General features: G+C 40.3%; 2 protein-coding genes across 7 annotated transcripts in view; one reads left to right on the forward strand and one right to left on the reverse strand.

Moving 5' to 3' along the window:
* The first annotated feature begins 12,721 nt into the window (after positions 1 to 12,721).
* LOC114895415 (cytochrome c oxidase subunit 6C) lies at positions 12,722 to 22,095 on the forward strand. 2 transcript variants are annotated; one of them, XR_003793547.1, is made up of 5 exons: positions 12,722 to 12,765; positions 13,842 to 13,976; positions 14,941 to 15,069; positions 20,929 to 20,965; positions 21,959 to 22,095. XR_003793547.1 is itself a non-coding variant. In XM_029222783.1 (4 exons), exons 2-3 carry the CDS (start codon positions 13,863 to 13,865, stop codon positions 15,052 to 15,054), a joined length of 228 nt encoding a protein of 75 aa, XP_029078616.1. In that variant the 5' UTR covers positions 12,722 to 12,765; positions 13,842 to 13,862; the 3' UTR covers positions 15,055 to 15,069; positions 21,959 to 22,080. The 2 variants fall into 2 exon arrangements, 1 of the variants encoding a protein (XP_029078616.1); XM_029222783.1 differs by lacking the exon at positions 20,929 to 20,965 and having other exon boundaries at positions 21,959 to 22,080.
* A 276-nt stretch (positions 22,096 to 22,371) lies between these two features.
* Positions 22,372 to 27,816, reverse strand: part of VPS13B (vacuolar protein sorting 13 homolog B) — a 778,183-nt gene continuing 772,738 nt past the window's right edge. For 4 of the 5 annotated variants that reach the window (XM_029222780.1, XM_029222779.1, XM_029222778.1 and 1 more), the window contains exon 50: positions 23,568 to 24,372. In XM_029222780.1, the coding sequence (XP_029078613.1) occupies positions 24,124 to 24,372 (249 nt within the window). In that variant the 3' untranslated portion in view covers positions 23,568 to 24,123. Of the gene's footprint in view, positions 24,373 to 27,816 lie in introns of all 5 variants that reach the window. The other variant, XM_029222782.1, reaches the window with a different exon arrangement.

Consider the following 27,816-nt stretch of genomic DNA (forward strand, 5'->3'; position numbering starts at 1 on the left):
TGTGACCTTAAAAAAAATAAATAAAAATTTTCAATTTTTGGATTTCCCCAACTCTAGCTAACTGATAAAGAGGAAAAACAAGCAACGCTTGAAATTCTGAATTCAGTGTGCCTGGAATATAACACCCTTGTTTAGTGAGCTGACTTGGCCACGTTAGTTGGTCATCAACCAAAGGAGATGGAAAGGATACTTTGTGAATCTGTGCTGTAGATGTAGCAGCCTACACTGCCAAGTTCAAGCTCTGTTTGCCAAGTTACCTTATCCAAATCCTCACGTATTTGAAAGCTTTATGTGTCCCTTGGGACATTTTGATGAATGTGATTCCACCATACTTCCAAGAACCTGGGGATCCAAGATTAAATAATGAAAAGGTAATTTATAATACATTTACCTTGAGCTCTGACGGCAGTGTTTGTGTTAACATAGCCCCTGTGTTCCGTCTAATGTGTGTGCGTTCAAACATAAAGGAACGACAAGTTGGTTCCAAAACAAGTTTAAAAATGTATGAGGAAAAAAAAATAGTTTAAAAATGTATGTGGCTTGCTTAAGGCTGTTTTCCTCACAGTTTAAAAATATCTCTTCCAAGATGGCGTGTTCTGATTTTTCTAATATTTAACTGAAAGCTTCTTTTGAAATATAGAGAAACCTGGTTCAGAAATGTATTCCTTGATTTCTACTTTTTAACATTATTTATTTATTTGTCTATCTGTTTATTTATTGGCTGCATTGGTTCTTCATTGCAGCGTGTGGGCTTCTCATTGCAGTGGCTTCTCTTGTTGTGGAGCACGGGCTTTAGGCACATGGGCTTCAGTAGTTGCAGCATCCGGGCCCTAGAGCGTGCAGACTTCAGTAGCTGTGGTGCATGGGCTCAGTAGTTGTGGCTCGAGGGCTCTAGAGAGCAGGCTCAGTAGTTGTGGTGCACAGGCTTAGTTGCTCCGTGGCATGTGGGATCATCCTGGACCAGGGATCGAACCCGTGTCCCCTGCAATTAGCAGGCAGATTCTTTTTTTTTTTTTTAACATCTTTATTGGAGTATAATTGCTTTACAATGGTGTGTTAGTTTCTGCTTTAAAACAGAGTGAATCAGCTATACATAGACATATATCCCCATATCTCCTCCCTCTTGCGTCTCCCTCGCACCCTCCCTATCCCATCCCTCTAGGTGGTCACAAAGCACTGAGCTGATATCCCTGTGCTATGCGGCTGTTTCCCACTAGATATCTATTTTACATTTGGTGGTGTATATATGTCCATGCCACTCTCTTACTTCGTCCCAGCTTACCTTACCCCCTCCCCATGACCTCAAGTCCATTCTCTACATCTGTGTCTTTATTCCTGTCCTAGCAGGCAGATTCTTAACCACTGCGCCACCAGGGAAGTCCCGACTTCTACTTTTAAAACATATATCACAATTCTCAGTACGCCACGTATAACAATACTCCTACTTTACTAAAGGAGGTAAAAAGAAAGGGCCCAAATGATAAAACCTATTGCTTACATTCTTATTCACGTTCTTGTACAAAGTGAATGACTAAGTTGTGGTCAGCACTAATAATATCTGAATTTCCTTACTATAGTTATGATGATAATGATCATGATGATGTTCGTGAACATTTATTAAATGGTTATTAATTACCAGCTTTTTCTACATTCCTTACAAGAACCAGAACCATCAATAAAAGTTATTATTTTACCGATTAGACAACGTGGGCACAAAGAGGTTAGTTTATCCATGGTTACACTGCTAACAGCTTATATCATGAAACCATGATGACTTCCAGCATTAATTCCCTTTTGAGCCTATCCAACTATCATTATGACACCTAGCCTCAGTGTCAAGGGAGAATTAAAGTCCAAGCCTCATATGAAGCAAATTAGTCTTCTCATTTGATGTGAATAATAACATCGCTTATTTCCTAGAAACGGAATAGATGCTTAAGTAGTAAATGCAGATCTCATCCCTCTGTGGCAGATAGGTAGAATAATCTCTCTAGAAGTATTTGATTTTTCTAAAATGTGATGCTTGGCTTTGGGTTTAGACTCTAATACTTGGCCTTAAGATACTGACATTGATACAATATATTTTGATAATACAATGCTTAGATTATACTTTTGTATTTTTGGTCATGTAAGAATTGATTAGCCACTTGAACTCTCAACCAATGAAGTGAGAAGGTCTTTTTTTTTTAATGTGGAAGTTATTTTTTGAATGATCGCTGAGATGTACTTTATGGCATGGCAAGTTAAATGTTCATGTATATGTGTGTGTGCATGGGTATAAGTTTTCATCTAAATACTAATACATATGCTCATGATACTGTTGTTCATGGGTGATAACAATATGGATGCTGTATAGCTTCCACTTTACTTGTCAAAAATAGTTTTATGATATTCTTTGATTGGAACATTGGTCAAGCTAGGCCAGGCCATACTATTATAAAAAACCCTGAAATCTAAGTGGCTTAAAATAAAAAACTGAATGGTACTTGGGTATGATTTAGGTGGATTCTTGAAGTTTTAGCTCTGTTTTTATGAATTTATAAATCATCCTTTCTGTATCCTCGGTGCAAGTTGAGATTACTAAAGTTACAGGAAGCACGCAGACAGGGATCGCATATGTTTCCTGTCCTGCACAGAACTAAACTGGAAATCACACATTATAGGTTTGCTTACCTTTAATTTTTTACTGTATAAATATAAGATTGAGCTATAAGAACCTAAGAAATATTTGTGGACTTCTGGCTCTGGACATGATGAAGTAACTAGTATCAGACCTCCTCTTCTGCCATAAACAACTATTAATCTTTTGACCTAAAGCAAATAGACTGCCAGTTATTTCTCCAGCGAAAAGAAAGGAGGTGGTTTTCAGCATCAGCAGAGAATTACAATTTAGGGTCTGAAATCATGGCAAGCCATGTGCAAGTCCCCGCACAGTAAGGGAAGGAGAACTCCTTTATAGAGGGGAAAAGGAGGTTGGAAGGGCTATAGTAAACAAAGACCCTATAGCTTTTCATTAGCTGAGTTATTGCCAGGAAGGAAGAGGAGTCTTTCTTCTTCCTGTTGGGCTCTGCTATTATCACAGGGTGTGAGAACTTCCCCTTCAGCCCTCCTGGCTCTATTTAATTGAAGTTTCTATTTATTAATTTTTTACATTTCCCCCTTTTAATCAAGATCTTTCTCTGAAAGCATCACTGATCAGGAGTCAGGTTTTCAGTTTCAGTGGCTTTTCGTCCCTCAGTGCCAGGAAGGATCTTTCCTGGGTGTAGTGTCTCACGTCAGAGGGAAAGTACACAGACTGGAAACCTATTAAGATCACATTTGTGTAGCAAGAAGAGGTGGGAAGTAGGACTCTCAGGCACTTTTTATCTAAAGTCCTGTTAACAGATTATAGACACTGGAGATCTGAAGTGTTACGTCATTATCAAAGGTTTGGTGGCAACCTTCCAAGAGGCCTGGTCAGAAATGTTGGGAAAGCTGTCTCATCAGGTGTCATCTGCTTCAATTCTGGGAAATCTTTACTTTCAGCTCACCAGATTATGTGCAGGTCCAGTCAAGATTTGGTGCTTTCTTTGGGTGTGTCATGTGAATCCAAGAGTCTATTCCCCAAACTTTGGTGGCATCATATGGTAATTCTATGTTTAATTATTTTTTTGAGGAAATACCATACCGTTTTCCATAGTGACTACAACATTTTATATTCTTACCAACAGGACAGAAGAGTTCCAATTTTTCCACATCCTTCCCAACACTGGTTATTTTCTATTAAAAAAAAATAATATCCATCATGATGGGTATGAAATGGTATCTCATTGTGGTTTTGACTTGAATTTCCCAAATGATTAGTGATGTTGAGCATCTAATTGGCCATTTGGACATCTTCTTGGAGAAATGTCTATTCAAGTTCTGTGCCCATTTTTTAATTTGTTTGTTTGTTTTTTTGTTGTTGTTGAATTGTAGGAGTTCTTTATGTATTCTGAGTGCTAACAGCTTATCAGACATAGGATTTGCAAATATTTTCTCTTATTCTGTAGGTTGCCTTATACTCTGTTGATTGAGTCTTTTGATGCCCCAAATTTTAAATTTTGATATAGTCTGCTTTATCTAATTTTTCTTTTGTTGCTTGTGCTTTTGATGTCATATCCAAGAAATCATTGCAAAATCCAATGTCATGAAGCTTCTCTTGTATTTTCTTCTGAGTTTTATAGTTTTAGCTCTTACCTTTAGGTCTTTGATTCAATCTGAGTTAATTTTTGTATAAGATATGGAAAGGGTCCAAATTCATTTTTTTTTTTTGCAATATTCCCAACACCATTTGTTGAAAAGACTGTCCTTTCAAAATTGAATGGTCTTGGCACCCTTATGGAAAGTCATTTCATTGTATATGTGAGGGGATTTTGGGGGGGAGCGGTGCTCTAGTCTATTGCATTGGTCTATATGTCTGTCTTTATGCAAGTACCACATATTTTTGTAATTGGGAAGTGTGCATCCTCCAACTTTGTCCTTCTTTTTCAACTTTGTTTGGCTATTTATGGACATACACCACCTTAACCAAGTAGTAAAAGTTAACATTACAAGAAATGAGGACAGCTGACATTGTGCCCCTCCTGAAAGGATGCACTGAGAAGGACATAGCATCATTTCTGTGTTATTCCTGCCAAACGAACAAACAAAAAACCTCTCCTGAAAAATGAGAATATATCAAACTTTCAAAAAAAAAAATGTCAAGAGCGGACTTCCGTTGTGGCGCAGTGGTTAAGAAGCCGCCTGCCAATGCAGGGGACAGGGGTTTGAACCCTGGTCCGGGAAGATCCCACATGCCGCAGAGCAACTAAGCCCGTGCGCCACAACTACTGAGCCTGCACTCTAGAGCCTGCAATCCACAACTACTGAAGCCCGCGCACCTAGAGCCGGTGCTCCGCAGCAAGAGATGCCACCATAATGAGAAGCCCCCGCATCACAAGGAAGAGTAGCCCCCACTCGCCACAAATAGAGAAAGCCCGTGCGCAGCAATGCAGACAAAAATAAATAAGTAAGTAAATAAATAAATAAAAATGTCAAGGGCATGAAAGACAAAGACAGAGGCCATCTTCCAGATTGAAGGAAATTAAAGGGACATGATAACTAAATGCGATATGTGATCCTGGATTGGATTGTAGACTTGTAAAGAACATTGTCAGGACAATCAGTGAAATTTGAGCGGGATCTGTGGATTAGATGGTAGTATTGTTTCAGTGTTAATTCCCTGAATCTGGGTCATTATATCTACAGCTTACTTTCAAATTGTTAAAAAATTATATTATACAAAATTACGTATAATATCAAAAGTTATGTATAATATATATACATATACAGAGACCTAGGAACAGAGGGAGATTAGAAAGATAGAATAACTAAGCAAATGTGGCAAAAGGTTAAAAATTAAATGTTACCAGTTAAGAAGAGTACTTGGGAGTTCTTTGTACTATTCTTGCAATTTTCTGTAAGCTTAAAATTAATTCAAAGTAAAATTTTAAAAATAGAAGAATGATGGCTAAATATAGACATTTTCAGAAAAACAAAAGCTGAGGAAATTTGTTGGCACTAGACCTGCAGTGCAGGAAATACTTAGGAAGTTCCCAGGACTGGATAGAAATGATCCCAGATGGGAGCCTGCATCTGCAGGAAAGAAGAAAAGCACTGGAAATTGTAAGATTTCTAAACAGCACTTTCAGACTTGTAATTCTATATGGTGGATTAAGCACATGTGTTTAGCTCCTCTTCCTCCAAACCCCTAAAAACTACTGTAAAGGATAAAGTTATAAACCCGCAAAAATAAATAGGGGGCATCAGTTGACCAGAGGTTTCAACAAATTTCTTAAGACTGAAGGTGGGTGATGGGGTAAATACTTAATGAGGCAGAGAGGAAGAAACCTCACTTAAAAGAAGGCATGGTGGATATTGTAGTTGAGGAGACTGTACAACTACTTCTCATAAACCTGGAGAGGCTGAGGACTCAGAAGTGCCAGGTCTTCTGAGACAGCAAAATATGGGGCTGAAAATAGAAGAGTTACTGTAAAGTTTGTAGGCAAAACATTTAACACACATGCATCTCTGTAGAGAATGACCCATTCTCCCCAAGCAGAGAAAGAGAGACAGAGAAAGCAAGAGTGAGAGGGAAAGATTGACTGATTGATTTCATTTCGAAAGAAATGGAAAGATGCCATTTGTTTCTTGTGTGTGGTGAAAACACTTAAGATCCACTCTCTCAGTAAATTTCAAGAACATAATACAGTATTGTTAACTATAGTCACCATGCTGTACATTAGATGCTCAGAACTGATTCATCTTAGTACAAACTGAAAGTTTGTAACCATTTGACAGTATCTCCCCATTTCCCCATTTTCACCCCTCAGCCCCTGGCAACCACCATTCTTCTCTCTGATTCTATGACTTTGACTTTTTTTTAGATTTCACATAGAAATGAGATCATACAATATTTGTCTTTCTGTGTCTGTCCTATTTCACTTAGCATAATGCCCTCCAGGTTTATCCGTGTCGTTGCAAATGGGGGGATTTCCTTTTTATGGCTGAATAATATTCCATTGTATATAATTTCACAGTGCATGCATACATTAAAGTATCACATTGCACACTTTAACAAGAACAAAAAAATCACATTGTACAACCTAAGTTTATACAATTTTTATTTGTCAATTATACCCCAATAAAGTTGGGGGAAAAGGAATTTAAACAAATTCATAAGACCAAAAACCAAACACCAACACACAAAAGAAATGAAAAGAATTGTCTGGTGAGAGACTGGGCAGTGAGCATGTGAATTAGTGCCTTGATCAGCACATGACCTTCTCATTTCATTTTATAAATGAAAGCCTAATGGCTGCTCCCTGTCTGCTCACCTAAAGTGACACCTGCCAGTTGACAAGCCCTGCCATGGACACAGAGCTGGCAGTGAACTTTTATATTGCCTCATTCTTAAGTATGCACGGGCAACCGAAAATCTTCGGAGCTAGAAGTGTGCAACATTAAAGAAAAACAAAACAAAAATTACTCTCTAGGAGTTGATTCATGGAAAAAACAACTTTAAAAACTTTACAATTAGTGTCCTCAGATATATCTATATCTATAACTGAGAGGGAGAGAGATCCCAGGAAACAAAAGAATCGAAATTAGAGTCTCAAACTGATATCTATACACCCATGTTCATAGCAGCATTGTGCACAATAGCCAAAGGTGAAAACAACCTCAGTGTCCATTGACAGACCCATGAATATATAAACAAAATGTGGTATATATGTACAATGGCCATACAAAGAAAGGAAAGAAAGGAAATTTGACAACATGAATGAACCTTGAGGACATTATACTAAGTGAAGTAAGCCAGTCAGAAAGAGACAAACACGGTATGATTCTACTTATATGAGATACCTAGAGTAGTCAAATTCATAGAGATAGAAAGTAGAGCATTTGGGGAATCCCTGGTGGTCCAGTGGATAGGACTCCATGCTGAGGATGTGGATTTAATCCCTGGTCAGGGAACTAAGATCCCCCCAGAAAAGTAGAACAGGTGGTTGCCCGGGGCTATAGGGAGGGGTAGGGTGATGTGGGATGGAGTGGGCGTGGAATAGGGAGTTGTTTGATGGGTGAGGATTTTCAGCCTTGTAAGACGAAAATGTTTTGGAGACTGGTTGCAAAACAATGTAAATATACTTACTACTACTGAACTGTACATTTAAAAATGGCTAAGATGGTAAATTTTATGTTATGTGTATTTTAACATAATTTTAATAATAACAATAACAAAAGATGCTTACAGGCAGAATTCCTTCCCACATCCAAAGTATAGGTTATAAAAGATTTGGGAGGTAGGAGGGGATGAAGATAGCTGAAGGGAAGGGTAGGATCATTAATATCATGATCTAAAAAGGGTATAGAAATGTTGTTAAAAATTGATAGACCCAGAAATAAAAGTCAAAGTATATTAAAGTTACTAATGCAACTTAGTTAAAGTGAAACAAAGTTTTCACCCTCTTTATTTGAATAAAACTTCAACACAGACATAGAATCAATTTTACCTTCATGCATAAAGGAAGAGCAGGGAATCTGTAAAAGAAATGTCCTAGTTGTTTACACTTTCAGAAAACAGTGATATCAATTAAAGTAGGGCCCAATTTATTTTATTTTATTTTATTTTTTAATAAATTTATTTATTTCTGGCTGCGTTGGGTCTCCGTTACTGCCCACGGGCTTTCTCTAGTTGCGGCGAGCGGGGGTTACTCTTTGTTGCAGTGTGCGGGCTTCTCATTGCGGTGGCTTCTCTTGTTGCGGAGCACGGGCTCTAGGCATGCAAGCTTCAGTAGTTGTGGCACGCAGCCTCTGTAGTTGCGGTGCACGGGCCCAGCCGCTCCGCGGCATGTGGGATCTTCCCGGACCAGGGCTCGAACCCATGTCCCCTGCATTGGCAGGTGGATTCTTAACCACTGTGCCACCAGGGAAGTCCCCCAATTTATTAAGATAATCAATGATCACTGCAGACTTATAAGGGTCAGTGTTACATCTCACAGGACATAAACTTTAAAGATCATGGTTCTTAAGACTTGTTTGTACAAATCACTTACAAGGAAAGTTTTAGTAACAGAAAACAGAATAGGATTATCTATTTTCACACAGATTTCCACATTGAAGAAAGTAAGATAGGGCCTGTTATCAAGTCACCACTTCTGAGGAAAGAGCTCTGTGATGCAGAAGATTTCTGCTTTTCTCTAGCCTCCAGGGAAGAGGCAGGACTGGCTGACATTGAGCCCCTGGGCCATGGCAAGGTCTACTGATTGTTTGTTCTGGTCATACCATGCCCTATCTGGCATAATAAATAGGATACCTTGTCTCAAAAAGTCTTAATATCTCCTCTGGGAAGAATGAGAATTTTTCTTTTTCTTATCTTTTTAGATTTCTTTCACTAAGGGCAAACATTTAAAATATCATTGTTACCACTGATGGGGACAATCAGCTTGAGGAACTTAAAACACACATTATGAAAAAAGGGGAGAGGGGACAAGAGCATTCAACACATGGAATGAGGCATATATATTTTTTATCTATTAGTAACCAGTAGAGTAACTAAAAAGGTGATACTGGGAGAAGCAGAGGAGGGGTAGTAAGGAGATATAACTGAGCTCAATGCTTATCTATCATAGTAGGAAGTTAATAGATAATGTCTTATATTGATAGATCAAGAAATTTATTTGATAGCATGTTACGCTATGATACTGAAGGGGAGCCAAATATGCCACCCCAAAATATACCACTTTGGCATATTGATTATTTTGAATTAAAGTTACTCAAGAAACAGCTGGGCAAGAAGGACATGCTGACTTTTCTTTATCCCTCTGAAAGCAGGAAATAAGTCTCCCATGTGAAAGGCACCCTCCCTGTAGCAGGAGCTAGAGAGACATCCTTATCACTAGAGGTAGAGGATTTAGAACTCTCTAGAAGGCTGTATAAACAAATCTTATTATTGATACTTCACTAATTTACTACCTCAAGTCCAATTTTCTTTGTCTTGTCAGTTCTTCACAAATTTATTGTCTTTGTCTAAAAGGTATAAAAGCTGCCTGCTTTGGTCATTTCTTTGAGTCACATATTTTTTATGAGCTCCTATACATATGAAATTAAATTTGTGTTTCTCCTGTTAATTTGTCTTATGTCAATTTAATTATTAGACCAGCCAATAGAAGGGAAGAAAGGAAAAGTTTTCCTTCCCTATGATATCACATTATTGCATGATGATAGAATAATATTAATGCTTTCACATGATAGCATATGATTGCATAATGATAGCTATGATTCATAAATGTAAAGCTAATCAACTGAAGAAATGGTCAAAGTAATTACTTCTGGAAAGAAGGATGTCAGTGGGGCGTATCAAGAGAGAGAACTTTATAACCATGAGCATGGATTAGTTTCCTTATTAGGTGACTCTGGGCAAGAAACTGAAAAGGTAGACTGGAGCAGACTAGAACTTGCTCTTTCACTATGTTAGGAGCATGATCTTGACCTGCAAGCTATGAGAAGGCCTTGACAATCTTAATCTGGGAAGGAAATTGTCAGTTGTGTGGGGATAGCCAACATAGGAGTCCCTTATGAAGCATCCCTTAGGCTGGGAGGGGGCCCAGTATTGCCTCTAGCTCTGGCTTATTCCCAACCCTCCCTACCTTCCTTCCTCTTCCTTTCTCTCCCTCAACAAATATTTATGAGTGTTTCCTATGTGCTGAAAACGTTAGTGTATTACAATTATTGACCAGAGAGTCAGTGTTCCCCCAGGTATGGGACAATTCACTGCAAGAGGATTTTAAGTGGTACACAGCCACTGCACTAAACAAACAAAACAAAACAAATCACATAAATTGCAAGAATAAAAAAAAGAGACGGGGAAACCTATAAATTAAAATAGAAGTAAAAGACATTTCAAGCAGTTGCAACATGTAGCCCTTATTTGGATCCTGAGTCAAACAGTTTTTTATTTCTTTTATTATTATTTTTGCGGTACACGGGCCTCTCACTGTTGTGGCCTCTCCCGTTGCGGAGCACAGGCTCTGGACGCGCAGGCTCAGCGGCCATGGCTCACGGGCCCAGCCGCTCCGCGGCATGTGGGATCTTCCTGGACCGGGGCACGAATCCGCGTCCCCTGCATCGGCAGACGGACTCTCAACCACTGCACCACCAGGGAAGCCCTGGAATATTATTGGTTTTGATCTGTGTTTTCCAGATATAAGGAAACCCTTCCCCTGATGCTAATTATGACAACGCAATTTGGTAAATTACCCCTCTGTAAGTAGAACTAAAACGTTTATCTTTTCTCTCTACCTGATCCATCCAGAAATCGGAAACTCTTAGGTTCTGAACAGACTTATCAGGTGAACAAGAAAGGCTGCCTCCTGACGGGTACAGGAATCTTGATATTTTGGGGAACTTTAGAGAAGTTCACCCAGGCAGAATCTAATGGCAAGTCCTTGGCATGACTTTCCCGGCCTTGAGAGGCCTATTAAAAGTTGTCTGAACAAACATATGGACACCAAGGGGGGAAAGTGGTGTGGCGGGTGTTGGTGGTGTGATGAACTGGGAGATTGGGATTGACATATATACACTAATATGTATAAAATAGATAATTAATAAGAACCTGCTGTATAAAAAAATCAATAAAATAAAATTCAAAAAAAAAAAGTTGTCTGAGACTCCTTATGAAAAGTTCCAGTACAGCCAGTGTAAAAAACCCTATGTGACCAATTAATCAGACTTATTTGGTAAATAAATTAGTCTTAATTCGGCTATATTTGGTAAAAGTGAGGGTAATTTTAGAAAGAAAAAGATTATGTTTCAATGGATATTAAATTCTAGTTCTGTTACTTGAGGTCTATATTTACTCTCTAAGACTCACGTCCCAGATATATGTCTTTGAGTTCTTCGGTAGGAACTAAGGCCCCCACTCAGTTCCTGGAGGAACGTAACTTCAGGCTGAGCACAAGATTCCCGGAACACCACCTTGTTTCTTCACCGCCAGCCAATCACAGGAAAGTCACATACTCTGCAGCCCTCACCCCAAATTTTGCCTTTAAAAACTCTTCCTCCCAAACCATTGAAGAATTCGGGTTTTTTTGAGCACGGGCTGCCTGTTCTCCTTGGTTGTCCCTTGCAATAAACGTTTCTCTGCTCTAAACTCTGACATCTCAGTTTGTTTGGTCTCACCATTTCTCAGGCACACGAACTTGTCTTCGACAACAATAAGAAGTCTGAAAAAAAGTGTTGTTGAGGTACAAGTCCACTTTGACCTTCAATTAGCACCATTTCTGTGTGGCTGAAAGGTTTCACTCCCCAGAGCCATCTGTTAACAAGTTGAGGACAAAGACTCCATGACCTCCTTGATGATCTTCCCTGCTAATAGCAGAGCTTGGTACCTAGTAATTGCTCAACCTATATATGTTGAATCAATATCATGTATCCTATGAATCTTTCACAGTACTTGCTGAGTTGAATAATGCAGTACAAATCCAGGTTATTTCGATAAAAACCAAGTCTGACAACCCTAAGGCACAAGAGCCTTACTTTACACACTACTTTCCATAAACTTCCACATGCCTTGCTTTAAAACACTTGTCTTTTACTAAAAGTCCACACAAATACTTCCATCCAAACTTGCTCAGCTTTTCCAAGCAGGTAATTGCTTCTGCAGCACCAGGGTCACGAGTCTACGGTAGCGCCTACTACTTGGGATTGATGTTACTCAGTTTATGTCTGTCTCATCTGCTGGGCTGTGAGTTCCTGGAACTTGGCTGTCTTATTCACTCTTTACCCAAACAAGTGGCTAGATGCATAAGGATAGTCATAATGAAAATGTTGGTTTGTGCACATAGTTGGAGCAATCCATGCCCAGGATGATTTGTGCTGTATTTGTAGGGTACATTTAAAAAAAAAATCCACATATTAAAAATCTTTGAATTCCCCAATAAGTTCATATCAACTCTGTGTATGAGTAAGATCAATATCTCGACTTGACTAAGGAAACTGACTCACAAGTTCAAACCCTGAATCCAAGGTTACACAGAGAGGAGGCTAAATACGCAAGTTATCTTCAGCTCTGAACGGCGGGACGTGCGCTGGAGGCCTTTTGTACTCTTTGGGCCACCGTAGCCGGATCCTCGCTCCGTTCTCTCTATTTATGCGCCTGCGCGCTGCTGGAACCCCGTCCATTTCTCCAAGGACGTCGTTGTTGAGGTGAATCTTGGGCGTTTTGTGTCCCTCGTTCGGATTCCCGTACTTGCCGCCTCCCGCTGCCTGCTGTCGGTCTACCTTGGAGCTAAATCGTTATTCTGCATCTCTGGGGCGGAAAATCTCGGACCTCTCGCCCTCGTCGACCCCAGCAGGCCCGCGTTGCGGCCTTTTAGGGGAGGCGGGCCGGCGGCGCGGGTCCCACGGGGGCCGGGTTTGCTGAGGGGGCCTCGAGGGACCGCCGGGCTTTTGAGACAGCCGGCCCGGGCCCGGTGGCCGCTGCTTTTTTACCGTCTTTAGCGTGACCTTGGTTGCGTCTTTTGACCTGTCTGGTCCCAGTGTCTTTACCTACAAAAAGGGAAGGTGGTTTCTTCTTCATCCGTTCCCGAGGCTTAAGGAGCACCGTCGGCCCTTAGTGGGCGTCAGCTTTGTGGTAGCGTTTGTGATTGGAGTTGGAAAGCTGCAGGAGGGTCACCGGGCCTGTGGTAGGAGGGCAGGGGTGGGCTCCCGGCAGCCCCCTGCGCGCGCCCACGACCTTTCCGACCCTGCCCGGGCCGCGCTCGCCGAAGGTCGGGAGGCCGGCCCGCGCGCGGCGGCCTTCAGGCCCGGGTCACAAAGTGGGCCCTGCGGGACCTGCTGGGGTCCCGCCCTAGTGTTAGTTCTTGATTGCGTGACCTTGAAATAGTCCGGTAACCTTCCTGCAGCCCGGTTTTCTCAATAAAATGGGAAAACAGCTGTCTCACAGGCTGAAATGAATTGGTAGTAAGCTTGTAGAGTAAATGCTAGGAATGTTTGCACTTGTGATTCCCCATCCAGAGCCGCTGCTAATCTTCCCTGTAGTTGGGTGAGGTTGTTGTCGTTCTTGTTCCCTGGTTACTACTGTTGGGCTGCGATCATCTTGCTTATTTAGGGTGGTCGTTCACCGTGTGAGAAGATGAAACCGCGAAGCCAGTAAAGACCTTAGGGTTTGGGAGAGGAGTCGGTCCACTGTCCTGCCTGTGCCTCTCTGAGTACTAAAATGCATTATGCAGAAGAGTTCTTTAGGTATCTTATGTTCTAAGAGTTGTCTTTTATTATTTTAGCTGTCAAGGAGAAAAACTACCATGGCTTCCAGTTCTTTGACAAAACCTCAGATGCGTGGCCTTCTGGGCAAGCGTCTGCGATTTCATATTGTTGGAGCATTCGTTGTCTCCTTGGGAGTTGCAGCTTTCTATAAGGTATGTATGTTTTATTTTTACTTTGTGCTCATGGTCCAAAAATGTGTTTTAAATTTGAAAATGTATTTTATTTTCATCGATAGCATATAGAGTCTTTTGTTTTTTTAAGATTTTTTTTGACGTGGGCCATTTTAAAATTCTTTATTCAGCGTGTTACAATACCGCTTCTGTTTTATGTTTTGGTTTTTTGGCCCCGAGGCATGTGGGATCTTAGCTCCCCAACCAGGGATCGAACCCGCACCCCCTGCATTGGAAGGCAAAGTCTTAACCACTGGACCGCCAGGGAAGTCCCCAGAGTCTTTAAAAGAAATTCCGTCTTTAATGTGCTCCTTTCCTCTTACCCTTTCTCGACCCACCTCAGTGTGATGGGAAAGTATCTTATTCCCCAGGTAGCTTGTCCTCCATCTTTAAATGAAGCTGTCTTGGTTTGCTAGGGCTGCCATATCAAAATACCACAAACTGGGTGGCTTCCACAATAGAAATTTTTTTTTTTTCCAGGCTGAAAATCCAAGATCAAGATAGCTGTGGGGGACTTCCCCGGCAGTCCAGTGGTTGAGACTCCGTGCTTCCACTGCAGGAGGCACTGGTTCGATCCCTGGTTGGGGAAATAAGATCCTGCATGCCCTGCGCTGCGGCCAAAAAAACAGTTGGCTGTGGGGTTGATTTCTGAGGCCTCTCTCCTTGGCTTTGTATTCCTGTCTTCTCCCTCTCATCACATGGTCCTCTGTGTGTTAGCATTGTTCCTGTCTGAATTTTCTTCTCTTCTAAGGATGCTAGTCATGTTGGGTTAGGACCCACCCTAAAGACTTCATTTTAACTTAATTACCTCTTTAAGGGCTTAATAATAGGATTCAAGATAAGTAGGATTCAAGGTGAACAAAAACTTGGTGATTTATGTTGTCTTTAGATATTGTTTCTAATAATTAAAAAAAATAAGTCCTAAATGTGATATGTTACCTTTTAGTTTGCTGTGGCTGAACCAAGAAAGAAGGCATATGCAGATTTCTACAGAAATTATGATTCCATAAAAGATTTTGAGGAGATGAGGAAGGCTGGTATCTTTCAGAGTGCAAAGTGATTTTGGAATATAAAGGTAATATGGTTATTTGAAATTACTGTTTAAAATCTTTTTTAACTGTGGCAATATATATAAAATATACAGTCTTAACTTTATTTTTAAGTGTACAGTTCAGTATTGTCAAGTACATTTACATTGTTGTACAACCAGTCTTCAGAACTCTTTTCCTCTAAGTAGTCAGTTTTATCTATATACCACATTTTGTTTAATCATGTTAATGGACACTTGGATTGCTTTTGGCTACTGTGAATAATGCTGCTGCTTTGTGTGCAGATATCTCTTTGATACCCTGCTTTAATACTTTTTTGAGTATATACTCAGAAGTGGAGTTGCTAAATCATATGGTAGTTCTGTTTTTAATTTTTTAAGGAACCGCCATACTATTTTACATAATGGCTGCACCATTTTTCACTTCACCAACTTCTGTTCACAGGGGTCCCAATTACTCCACATCCTTGTGAACACTTGTTTTCTGGTTTTTTGATAGACATCCAAATGGGTGTGAGGTGTTGTTTTATTTTGGTCTTCGTTTGCTTTTCCCTAATGGTTAACGATGTTGAGCATCTTTTCCCATGCTTTTTGGCCATTTGTGTATGTTCTCTGGAGAAATGTCTATTCAAGTCCTTTGCCCACTTTTAATTGGATTGTTTTTGTTGAGTTGTGGGAGTTATTTAAAACTCCTTATCAGATATGATTTAGATATTTTCTCCCATTCTATGGATTGCCTTTTCAGTCTGTTGTGTCCTTTGATGCACAGACATTTGAAATTTTGATGGAGTCTAATTTATGTAATTTTTCTTTTGTTGCCTGTGCTTTTGGTGTCATGTTTAAGAAATTGACAAATCCAGTGTTGTAAAGTATTATATTTTCTGCGAAAGTTTTATAGTTTTATTAGCTCTTACCTTTAGGTCTTTGATCCATTTTGTTAATTTTTGGATATGATGTTAAGGGAACATGAACACAGGATGTCTTTCCATTTGTTTCTTTAATTTCAGCAATGTTTTGTATCTTTCAGTATACAAGTCTTTTGCCTCCTTGGTGAAGTGTATTCCTAAGAATTGTATTTTTTTTTAATGCTAATGTAATTGGGATTGTTTCCTTAATTTGCTTTTCTGATTATTCATTGTTAGTATCTAGAAACACAGCTGATTTCGTGCGTTGATTTTGTATCCTGCAGCTTTGCCAAGTTTATTCTAACAGTTTTGTGTGTGTGTGTGAAATCTTTTTGGGATTTCTGCATATAAGATCAGGTCATCTGCAGAGATAGTTTTACTTCTTCCTTTCCAATTTGGATGTCTTTTATTTCTTTTTCTTCCCTAATTGCTCTGACTAGGACTTCCAGTACTATGTTGAAGAGAAGGGGTAAGAATGGGCATCCTTGTTGGTTTTTTTTTCTGACCTTGGAGAAGCTTTTTTTTTTTTTGCATTACGCGGGCCAGGCTCAGCGGCCATTGCTCACGGGCCTAGCTGCTCCGCGGCATGTGGGATCTTCCCGGACCGGGGCACGAACCCGTGTCCCCTGCATCGTCAGGCGGACTCTCAACCACTGCGCCACCAGGGAAGCCCTGGAGAAGCTTTTCACTATTGAGTATATTAGCTGTGGGTTTCTCATGTATCACCTTTATTGAGGTAGTTTCTTTCTGTTCTTTATTTGAATTTTTTTTAATCATGAAAAGGTATTGAATTTTTCAGATGCGTTTTCTGAATTAGTTGAGATGATCATGTGGCTCTGTGGTATATTTTCATATGTTGAATCATCCTTGGTCATGGTGTGTAATCCTTTTAATGAGCTGCTGAATTGTTTGCTAGTATTTTATGAAGGATTTTTGCATCTGTATTTGGGATATTACTCTCTAGTTTCTTGTGTTATATTTGTCTGACTTTGATATCAGGGTAATGTTGGTCTTAAAGAATGTTTTATATTCCTGAATGAGTTAGTGAGTCAGATGTGGCCACAAGAGACATGTGAGAGGATCAGGAAAACGGTGGGGGGCAGTCTCTCCATCATACAGAAATGTTTAAGATGTCTTAATATAAATATATAGAAAACAAAAAGTACAGAGTGAATTTGGAAATGTTCCGCCCCCACCCCCCTTCAGTTTTTTGGAAGAGCTTGAGGAGGATTGGTGTTAACTCTTTAGGTGTTTGGTAGAATTTTCCTGTGAAGCCATCTGATCCTGGGCTTTTCTTTGTTGGGAGGTTATTGATTGCTGATTTAATCTCCTTACTTAGTTATAAGTCTGTTAATCTGTTTCTTATTTCTTGGTAGGTTGTGTGTTTATAGGAATTATTCCATTTCATGTGGGTGACCTAATTTGGTGACATAATGTCCCTTCTTTAATTTCTGTTTTTAGTTGAGTCTTCTTTTTTCTTAGTCTGACTAAAGGTTTGTTATATTGGTTGATCTTTGCAAATAACCAGCTCTTTTGATTTTTTTGATGTATCTCTAGTGTTTTTCTGCTCCCTGTTTTGTTTAATCTTTATTTCCTGCTAGCTTTCGTTTAGCTTGCTTTTCTTTTTCTACCTATTTTTTTTTTGCGGTATGCGGGCCTCTCACTGTTGCGGCCTCTCCCGTTGCGGAGCACAGGCTCCAGGCGTGCAGGCTCAGTGGCCACGGCTCACGGGCCTAGCTGCTCTGTGGCATGTGGGATCTTCCTGGACCAGGGCACGAACCTGTGTCCCCTGCATTGGCAGGCGGACTCTCAACCACAGCGCCACCAGGGAAGCCCCTTTTTCTACCTTTTTAAGGTGTAAACTTAGCTTGTTGACTTGATCTTCTTTTTAAATTTCTTTATTCTTTATTTTTTGGCTGCATTGGGTCTTTTTTGCTGCGCGTGGGCTTTCTCTATTTGTGGTGAGTGGGGGCTACTCTTTGTTGCGGTGCGCGGGCTTCTCATTGCAGTGGCTTCTCGTTGCAGAGCATGGGCTCTAAGTGCGTGGGCTTCAGTAGTTGCAGCACGTGGGCTCAGTAGTTGTGGCATGTGGATCCTAGAGCACATGGGCTCAGTAGTTGTGGTTCACAGGCTCTAGAGCACGGGCTCAGTAGTTGTGGTACATGGGCTTAGTTGCTCCACGGCATGTGGGATCTTCCTGGACCAGGGATCAAACCTGTGTCCCCGGCATTGGCAGGTAGATTCTTAACCACTGCACCACCAGGGAGGTCCTAAATTTCTTTTCTGATATCCACTTTGACCCACTGGTTGTTGGAGGGTATGTTTAATTTCAACATATTTGTGGATTTTTCTATTTTCCTTCTGGTATAAATTTCTAGTTTCATCTTTTGTGACCAGAAAAGATACTTTATGTGACTTCAGTATTTTAAAATCTATTGTCTGGTTTTATGGCCTAACATGGAAATTAATCCATATGCACTTGAGAAAAAAAATGTGTATTCTCATGTTAGGTAGAACGTTCTGTATTTGTCTCTTAGATCTGATTGGTCTGTAGTGTTCAAGTCCACTCATTTTCTTAATGATCTTCTGTCTGGTTCTTATAGCCATTATTGAAAGTATTTTAAGTCACCCACTATTACTGTAGATCTATTTCTCCCTTCAATTCTGTTAGCATTTGCTTCATATTTGCTTCATATATTTCAAAGATCTGATGTTTGGTGCATATATATTGATATTTATAATCTGTCTTCTTGGTGAATCATTATATAATGTCCTTTGTCTTTGTAACATTTTTTGACTTAAAGTCTGTTTTGTCTGCTAATGGTATAGCCAGTCGTGCTCTCTTGATTGCTGTTTGTATGGAATCATTTTCCATCCTTAGCTTTTAAACTATGTGTGTCCTTGGATCTAAAGTGAATCTCTTGTAGACAGCTCATAGTTGGACCTTGTTTTGTATGCATTCCTCAGATCTATGACTTTTGGGGAGTTTAAACCAGCCTATTGTTATAATCTATTTTGAAGTGGTAACAACTTATTTCAATCACATACAAATTCTCTTTTACAACTCTGCTCCCCTACTTTGTTACTAATGCCACAAATTGTATTTTTAGATATTGTGTACCCATTAACATAGATTTCTTTTTTTTAGAGTTTTTGTCTCTAAATCCTACAAAATTAAAAGTGGGGATATGAAACAGTTACAACACTGGCTTTTATATTTATTCATATATTTGCCTTCGCCAGTGAACTTTATATTTCCACATGGCTTTTGAGTTACTGCCTACTGTAATTTATTTATTTATTATTTATTTTTGGCTGTGTTGGGTCTTTGTTGCTGCGCATGTGCTTTCTCTAGTGGCGGTGAGGGGGAGCTACTCTTCGTGTTGCGGTGCGCGGGCTTCTCATTGCAGTGGCTTCTCTTGTGGAGCACGGGCTTTAGGCACATGGGCTTCAGTAGTTGTGGCTTGTGGGCTCTAGAGTGCAGGCTCAGTAGTTGTGGTGCACGGGCTTAGTTGGTCCGCAGCATGTGGGATCTTCCCGGACCAGGGATCCAACTCGTGTCCCCTGCATTGGCAGGCGGATTCTTAACCACTGCGCCACCAGGGAAGTCCCTGTCTAGTGTAATTTTGTTGCAACTTGAAGAACTCTCATTGCAGATCTAGTAGTAATGAACTCCTTTTATGTTTTTTTTAAAATCTAGGAATGTCTTAATTTTCTTCCTGATTTTTGAAGGACATTTTTGCTGGTTATAGTATTCTTGGTTGGTAATTTGTGTGTGTGTGTGTGTGTGTGTGAGCACTTTGTATTTACCATCTGACATCCTTGTGACCTGCAAGGTTTCTCCTGAGAAATCCCCTGATAATCTTACAGAGGCTCCCTTGTAGGCAATGAATCATTTTTTTCTTGGTGCTTCCAAGATCCATTGTGTTTGGTTTTTGACAGTTGGATTATACTGTGTCTTGGTGTTGGGTCTCTTTGGGTTCATCTGACTTCCAGTAACATCTTGTATTTATATATCCATTTCTTTCCTCAAATTTGGGAAGGTTTTGGCCATTATTTCTTCAAATAAACTCTCTGCCCCTTCTCGCACTTCCAGAGTGCATAGGTTGGTCTTTTTGGTGGTGTCTCATAAGTCAGTTAAACTCTGTCACCATTCTCATCAGTGCTCTGAGATAAAGATAGAAGCAGTCCCTTGGGAAGCCCTCAAAATAAGCTAGAACATTGCATGCAGGGTCTTCTCTTTTCCTTCTGCCCTGAAGGAGGAGTCAGGAATTGGTCACTTTCCTCCTGACCACACTCCTGCACTGAGAAGGGGGTGGGGCAAGGGTGAGAAAAAAGTGCATGACATTTCCTGCCATTTTGAGTGCAGCTTTTTCATATTTAGGTGTTTGCTTGGTTGTTGCAGCTTAATTGATTTCTGCAGTTCTCACAAAGACACTTTGGTCCATGTGTCTTTGCTTTTTCTCTTAGGGAGTAGGGGTATGGAGCTTTGTTATTGCACCATCTTGCTGACATGAAGTTAATTTCATGTTCAGAATCATTTTGCATGTTGTGCTATTACTGCTAGATTGGCATCAGGAAAATCACATTTTTAGAAGTGCTTTAAAAAACAAGTTTTGGACACCTTTTATAGTTTGTTATTTGGATGTCCGTAGGTGACTTGGTGGCTTTCCAGAGATTCTGGTTTGGGTGGTTAAGGTCCACTGCCTTATGGACAGTGTGATTACGGTTCTGTGTCTAGAAGAGGACTGGCTTGTGTGCTGATGAAAGGTCATCTGTTAAATTGATTTGAAAGCATGTTTCCAGTACCTGATGAAACTATTTGTACTATGGAATCTTGTAAATTCATGTGTTTAACTTCATTCAAGCTCAACAAAATAGTAAGGTAGAACAATTCAAGTAGAGTTAAAGATCCTGTCTACCACCCCAGTGTGAGTTTGCTGTGACAAGGGGAATGTGAATGTGCTATTTTTTTTTTCAGGCAGACTGTTCCTGAAGGAGCATTCCAACTGCCATATGTATGTATGTGTGAGAGTGTGTGTGTGTGATCTTTCCCAAGATCTGGGGTGTGGGGGAGACCTGCTGTACTGGACTCAGATCAGTTTTCTAAAAGATTTAAGGATAATTTTGACTATGAATAACTTTTGCTTAATATAAGATTCAATTCTATTACATTCCATTTCTATAGTTTATATTAAAGAGGTATCTGAGTCACAGATAGATACATGCCACAGTTTAATATATATAATACATAATAGTAGAAAAACAACTTTATTCCCAGTGGTTGGAAAATTGATAAGGAATTTATGACATTCATATCATGGACTATTATGTCCCTTAGAATTGGTAATCACAAAGTAACAGAAATTAGTAGAATAGAAAACTAAATGTATTTTGTAAAGGGTGATCTATGTTAAAGAGTGCACAGAAAAAAAGGCTGAAGGTAAAAAGATCAAGAAAATACTAGTGGTTGTGTGTGGAATCTTAACATTGCTGTTTTCTTGTACCTTTGAGATTTTCAAAACTTCCACAGTGGGTATGCATTTCATAATCAGATGTTAACAGGCTGATTTTTTAAAATATTTTTTTTTGCCTTTTACTTACAAGAAGTTGATTGTTTAAAAAACAGTAAGAAAAAGGAACAGATTTGGAGATAGGAATAGAAATGTTTAGAACAGATGGGCTACTGGTTTTTAAGAACAGTACAGGTATGAGAAGGGAACAGAGTGGGGTGGACTTGAAGAAAAAAAGCAGAATTTGGTAAATGAAAGCAAAAACCCCAAAGTAAGGTGTGAATGTCCCAAATGGAAAAGAGGCTGGTCAGGGAGGTTAGGGAGCATGGGGGAGAATGGACCTGGAGCCCAGGCAGCCTGAACAGGGCTGCTGCTGGGCTAAGGGTGAGTGATCGAAGTGTGGCTTCCACTGGTAGCAGTAGACCTCAGGGGTTCTCCAGGGTGGTGAGGTATTAAGAACGATTGTCATTAACTTGGCCACTCTGTTTTTCTCCACAGAATTTCTTTGGGTTGAGTTCCATGGAAGTTTGTCACTTACCTGTGTTCCTGCACTATGAACTACTAATATCTGGGCTAAGGAATAGTTTCTCATGATAAATAAATGATTAACAAATACTGTGGACACTAAGTTTTTGTGCAGTTACTCTTGCTGATACTTACAGTTCCGGGTACTTGCATTAGAATTGGTCATGGATTTTTAACTTTATGAATCTTATGACGATAACCTGATTTCAATATTTTTAAAAATTTTCATTGTTTTAGGACATTTTTGATTCCTCCCATTTTGTCCATTTCACTGAGGTAACTGCCTGGGCCATGGGTTTAAGGGGTCTGCATGAGCCTACATGACTACTATACTGTGGGCTCTTAAAAGGAACAGAGACTTGCCTTTCCAATAAAACGTCTTTGGACTTCATTGTCACTGAATTGCCCTACTGGATCCAACCACTGGACAGATGTAATAGTAGGTAATTAAAATTTAAGGTTTTTTACTCAGTATTACTTTATTGAGGACCTAACTGTACAATATGGAATATACATCTAGTCTAGAAAAAGTAGTGTTATTTAATTGGAATTGCAGTTGAGTAATGTCTGCTAATTTAGAGTGTGGTAATAACATTTTTTCAGGGAGGTCTTAGGACCTTTCTCCCCTTTAATAATTGTGGTTTTGTTGTGATTAAAGTGATACTACAGAGAGCTTTAAGAATTAAGTGTATTTTAGCCACAGCTAATTTAATCACCAGTTCTTTTATTATGTTAACAAAAATTTTCTTTTTAACTCATGCAAAATTCCTGAGTTCCAATGATGTAAACTGTAATAAACCCAAGTATCAGTGAAAAGCTGCATTTTAAGAACCCACATTTATGTGTTATCAGTAATTCAAGGATTCCTTTTATTTTAAACAATATCATATAACAATTCTTAAAGTAGTATGCAAAATTACCATATGACTTAATACATATTTACAATCTTAAAAATAGTTACTCGAGGTGGACAAAACTTTCCTAAATGAGTATGATTACAGCAAATGATGGAACCATGTTTTCCATATTCAGCCTGAATTTCCATTAACAGCAAACAACTATGCAGTGACCTCTTATGCCCAATAACATGTGAGGCTTATTAAGTTTAAAGAAAGTTAAAAGTGGGCATTTGAAACTGAATTTTCTTAGCATCTCCCAATTGTAGGTATCAGGTTGTAGGCCCAAGTTTGGCTGTAATGAGTAAAAATGTGTTTTAATTGGAGTATCAAATTTTTACTGAATATTAAAGGTGGTACCTGGTGACCCAGGATCTTAAGCCAAATCCATCTTTAAATACAAAAGAGTGTCAGTTACTGGGGATATCTTTATGCTTGATCAAGCCAAGTCAGCAAAATAAACTATTATTCAGGTTAATGTCTGGGTTCTTGAGTCTGTCAATGCATCAGGGTGAGTCCTTCCACAAGAATATCCAGTAGTGGGAGTTCCCCAGTAGTGTTTTGCTTAAGAAACTCACCTGAGCACCTGGGGTCTGTTTTTATCAGTAGACAAAAGATTCTCTAAGCTTGCCTAGTAAAACAAACTAGAAAAACATTTTTTCCAAAAATGTACCTGGACAGTCATCAGAATGTTTTGTAAATTTCCATAAAGGTTTAGGAATGTATTCACTTAAAGAAACAGCATCACATTTAAGTAACAAATTTATTAACAAGTTAAACAGTAAGCTCCTAAGCATTTAATTTCATATAAAGAATCTGAACCTCTGCAGATGAGGGTATTAGGCAGTTGTCTCAGCCTAAAAACAGATGCAACTGGGGATGAAATTTTAATCTGTTTCCGAGGCCTGCCATGTTTTGTGTTAGAGTCAGAGCCTAATTATAGTCGAAATTTTAGCAAACAGCAAAAAGGATTTTCTGCACGTGATAAGATTAATAATAGGATTCTGTTCATTGTCCCCAAATGGGAAAAGAATAGGTTTTTTAATCAATCAGTGACTCAATTTTGAAGTATCTTAGTTTTGGGAAAAAGGAAGAACCTGAATTAGTTTTGGAAGAGGCTAGGAAATTACTATAACAACTATAGAACAGTAGGTTTTGTCCACATTAGATGTTGTTAGAGCTCATTACGTTTCTTTTTCAGAAATAAATTGCACAAGCAGGAATCAACACCTCAGAGGGGACTCAAGGGAACCCTTTCCTCAGGGCTTTATTTTTCACCATGGTAAATTTACTGATGAAGACTTGGGCAAAGTGTGGCTCAACCATATAATGGTATGTTTTCACAGTGGAAGGGAGAGGTTCCACAGTCACCACAGGGCATAGTGTCTGCATGGAAGAACAGCTGGGGGCCAGGTGACAAGATGTCTTTGTGATATAGTCCACAAGTCTGTTATACTGTTGCTCTGATAGTCTCTCTCGAACTCCATCCACCTGGGTTCCAAAAAAAGATTTTTTTAGTTGCCAAACACTCATAAGGAGACTTCCATAACAAAATCATTCCTTCTCTTGCCTTGAGACATTGGATGTTGTGCCTTTTAGGTTATCTAATAAAGCCACCGAATAAGCATTTGGTGTTGTGTAAAACTCCCATGTTTATTTGAAGTTGACGATTTCAGAATATTTTACTCATTAACTCTCAAAACATCTGTCACTGGCTCTTTACTAGCCTAGTCCAGGAACAAAGGAGAAAAGTGTCTTTCCTCTGCTTGAATCTAATCAACATTAAACCCTGAGATAAAAGCTCTGTTTGCTTGTCTCCGCAAACCTCTCCAGACAGAACCTCTTTACCTCTTTCAAACCCAGTGGCTTTGGACAGAGCATTAGAAAAACAAATACCTTTTGAACTGTAACATTTTCTGCTTTTATAAATACTAGGATTTAAAGCCAGAGAAAATAAACTGGGCAGAGGAAGGGGAAATTTTTATGGAAAAGAGGGAGGATGCAAAGTACATTTATGGTTCATAAAAGTCTGGCTCATCTTCAGTGGAACTCAAATAGGAGAACTGACATATACTACCTAAGTTCTTAAGAGAGATTCTCTGAGAAAGTACCCATCAAAGGCAAGTGGAGCTATAAATTCCTCCCATCCTGAAATGCTGTAGCTATCTACTGTGTAAATCAAGTGGAGTGGGAAGTCTCCAGTGTAAGCCACTGACCTGTGGGTATCAGGTAGCCACTGACCTTTCAGTGGTCTTTACCTACCAAATGTTGGGAAGACCACTCTGGAAGAATTATAAACATTTTAATGAGGGCTTTTTAGGTTTTGAAATAGTAGTAAAGAATTTATATATTTCTGTGTAGGGCACAGAGACGATGCAGCCAAGGGTGTCTTAAAAGCTGCAGAAAGCCAGTGGGATGGTAAAGAGAGAGGTCTGCCTGCCAGAGAAATAAGGAATAAGTAGGGCATCCATTAGAGTTCAGTCTCATATTTTTAAGCTTGGGAAAGAAAGGCCCCCAAAGATTCACTGACAGATGAAAGCTGTGCACCACCAGGCAAAAGCCAGAGCTCTGATGATATCATTTGATGGGGTCAGGATTCAGCTGGAAAGCTCTGAATACACAAGAGTCTTAATTGCTCCTCCTGAACAGCAGCACAGGAAAACTCGTGTTGTGAAAGGAACATGGCCAAGGAATAAATTGACCTTCTGACTCATTGTGAGCCTCTCATAAGGGATTTCAATAATGTGCCAGGCATATTAAGCAATTATTACCCTAAAAATGGCTGCATTTAACTAAGAAAAGCAAATGCTGTTTTTAAAAAAAATCCTGCCATATTTGAATATACCGAATGATGTCATCTACAAATTAATTCCTTCCAAAATTCAAAGGAGCTGTGTTTCCTAGCATCTAGAGCAAAAATCCCAGAAAAGCCATTTCATGTAAAGATTTTAAAATACTATTCTTTAGTTTTCACTGGAAGATAATGGGTAGGCTTCCCAGCCCAGCTTAATATCTGTGGATTAGGTTAGGTATGGCCACTGAGGAAAATGCACTGTCAGGCAGCACTGCTGAGTGACTCCCCTACTCCCATTTTGAAAATACACTGGATTATATATAGCACTATTAAGGAAGGGTCTACTATCTCTCAAAAAAAAAGACCATTTTGTTCTGCAGCTTGGCTCTCCATTGGGGTGAGGGGGGAGGTTAGGGTTTGGACACAGGATTAATTGGGCAGTTACTTTTTGTTAATAAGGAGTTGGGGTTTAGAGGTAAAGGAAACACATAGTGAGAAAGTGCAATTTGGAGGCTGAAAGCATGCTTGGTATCTACCAGTTTGCCCAGGTCTGCCCAGTGCCGGGTGCTGCTGTGTAAGCTCAGTAGCTAACCTGCAGTATTCCTGCTCTGTCATCTCTTCCTGCCTGTTTCAGCCATCCCTTCACCCCGACCCTGTTATCACTGAACACCAATGGAAAACGCGTGGTGAGCATGGCGTCCGGAGTCTTAGTGCTTCTGCCTCTAACTCACTGATCCCATGGTCTCAATTAGCCATGGCAACTTCTGGGGGGGGAGGGGTGACTCCACCTGTCATCTCAGTAACCCCTGGAGAAACTGAGGTCTACTCCCCTCCAGCTGTAATTCCCCACAGTACCCCCTCCTCAAGCAGAAAAGCCAAAGAGAAGGATCACAGTTGAAGACAGTTTAACAGCTAAAGATGATTCTCTAGTCTCAATAGTTTAAGATCTGAAATATTTCCCAAGCAACTAAGGAATAACAATAGTCACAGATATTCCTCAGGGCTTTGGGAGCCTCTCGTTAAGGACCAAGGACTTGAAGATAATGATACTATCCCCTGCCAAGGCCTGTAGCCAGATCACTGCTGCTTTATTTTCATCTGGATCAGAAGACTTTGGCAGATCTAATAAAGTCAGGCTGGACATCTGACCTCTGTTTATTCCCAGAAAGTCATCAGCTCGAACCAGCAATGTAGTCTTAGTGCCAAGCCCCAGCTTAAAGCCTGACTGATTACGATCCAAGAAACTAGAGAAATCTCAGAGTTGTTGTGGTTGGCTACCTTCCATCTTCTCAAATAATTTTACGCAAACAGTGGTGTGAGGGAGACGCAGGCTCCCATACCAGGAGGAAAATGATGAAAGAAGGAAGCAGGCAGGACCTGCTGGAGGCAGGTTTACTGTCCTTTTCCTGGGGCTACTCAGACCCTAAGTTAGGCAGGCTACAACTTGCCTCTGATCCATCCCCGTCAAGCTGTGTGGGAAAAAAAAAGATGTCTGTCTCTGAGGTCAACTCTCAGGGCCCCATGGATCAGGCAGGCAGCAGGGAGGGCAGAGGCAGAGCAGTTTTGCAGTGGGTGCACCTGCTCACCCCGGGCTGCACTGCTGCTCACCTCTGACCCCTGACACCCAGAATGCCCCACCTGAACATCCATTCTACATCAACTTATGTGGAGCCGGGAGCCAGCAGCCAGCACATCTCAGGAGCTGTGTGGCCAGGGAGCTGCCCCAAGAGCCTGAGCAGCATCCCCAGGAGGCACCTTGTGGTACTTAGGGGATGGGAAAGCGTCCTATTGGAAAGGGAACACAGAGCCACGCAATATAGAGCAGGGGATGGGAGAGAGTTGACAAAATTTTGACCCTGAACTCTGAGGAGTTGGGAATGAGGGAGGGGAGTGAGTCAGGCCTCCTGGTTTGTGAGCTTGCAAAGGTCAGGCCTACTGCTTGTGCCTTGTTTCCCTCATGACACCCCTCACTTCTATGGTGGTCCTCTCCTGTCCCTGCTAAAGTGACCTGCTGCAGTCACTCCCAGGCCACGTGCAGACTTGGGCCTGCTCTGTGTTCAGACCAGGAGGCCTGCTTCGTGGAGTATTTGCATAGAATTGCTGCCTTGGTCCTGGCCCTTCTTCAGACCTGCTTGTTTTGG

Source organism: Monodon monoceros, unplaced genomic scaffold (assembly GCF_005190385.1).
Source record: "Monodon monoceros isolate NGI ecotype Baffin Bay Population unplaced genomic scaffold, NGI_Narwhal_1 Super_Scaffold_14, whole genome shotgun sequence".
In the NCBI taxonomy this organism is placed as follows: domain Eukaryota; kingdom Metazoa; phylum Chordata; class Mammalia; order Artiodactyla; family Monodontidae; genus Monodon; species Monodon monoceros.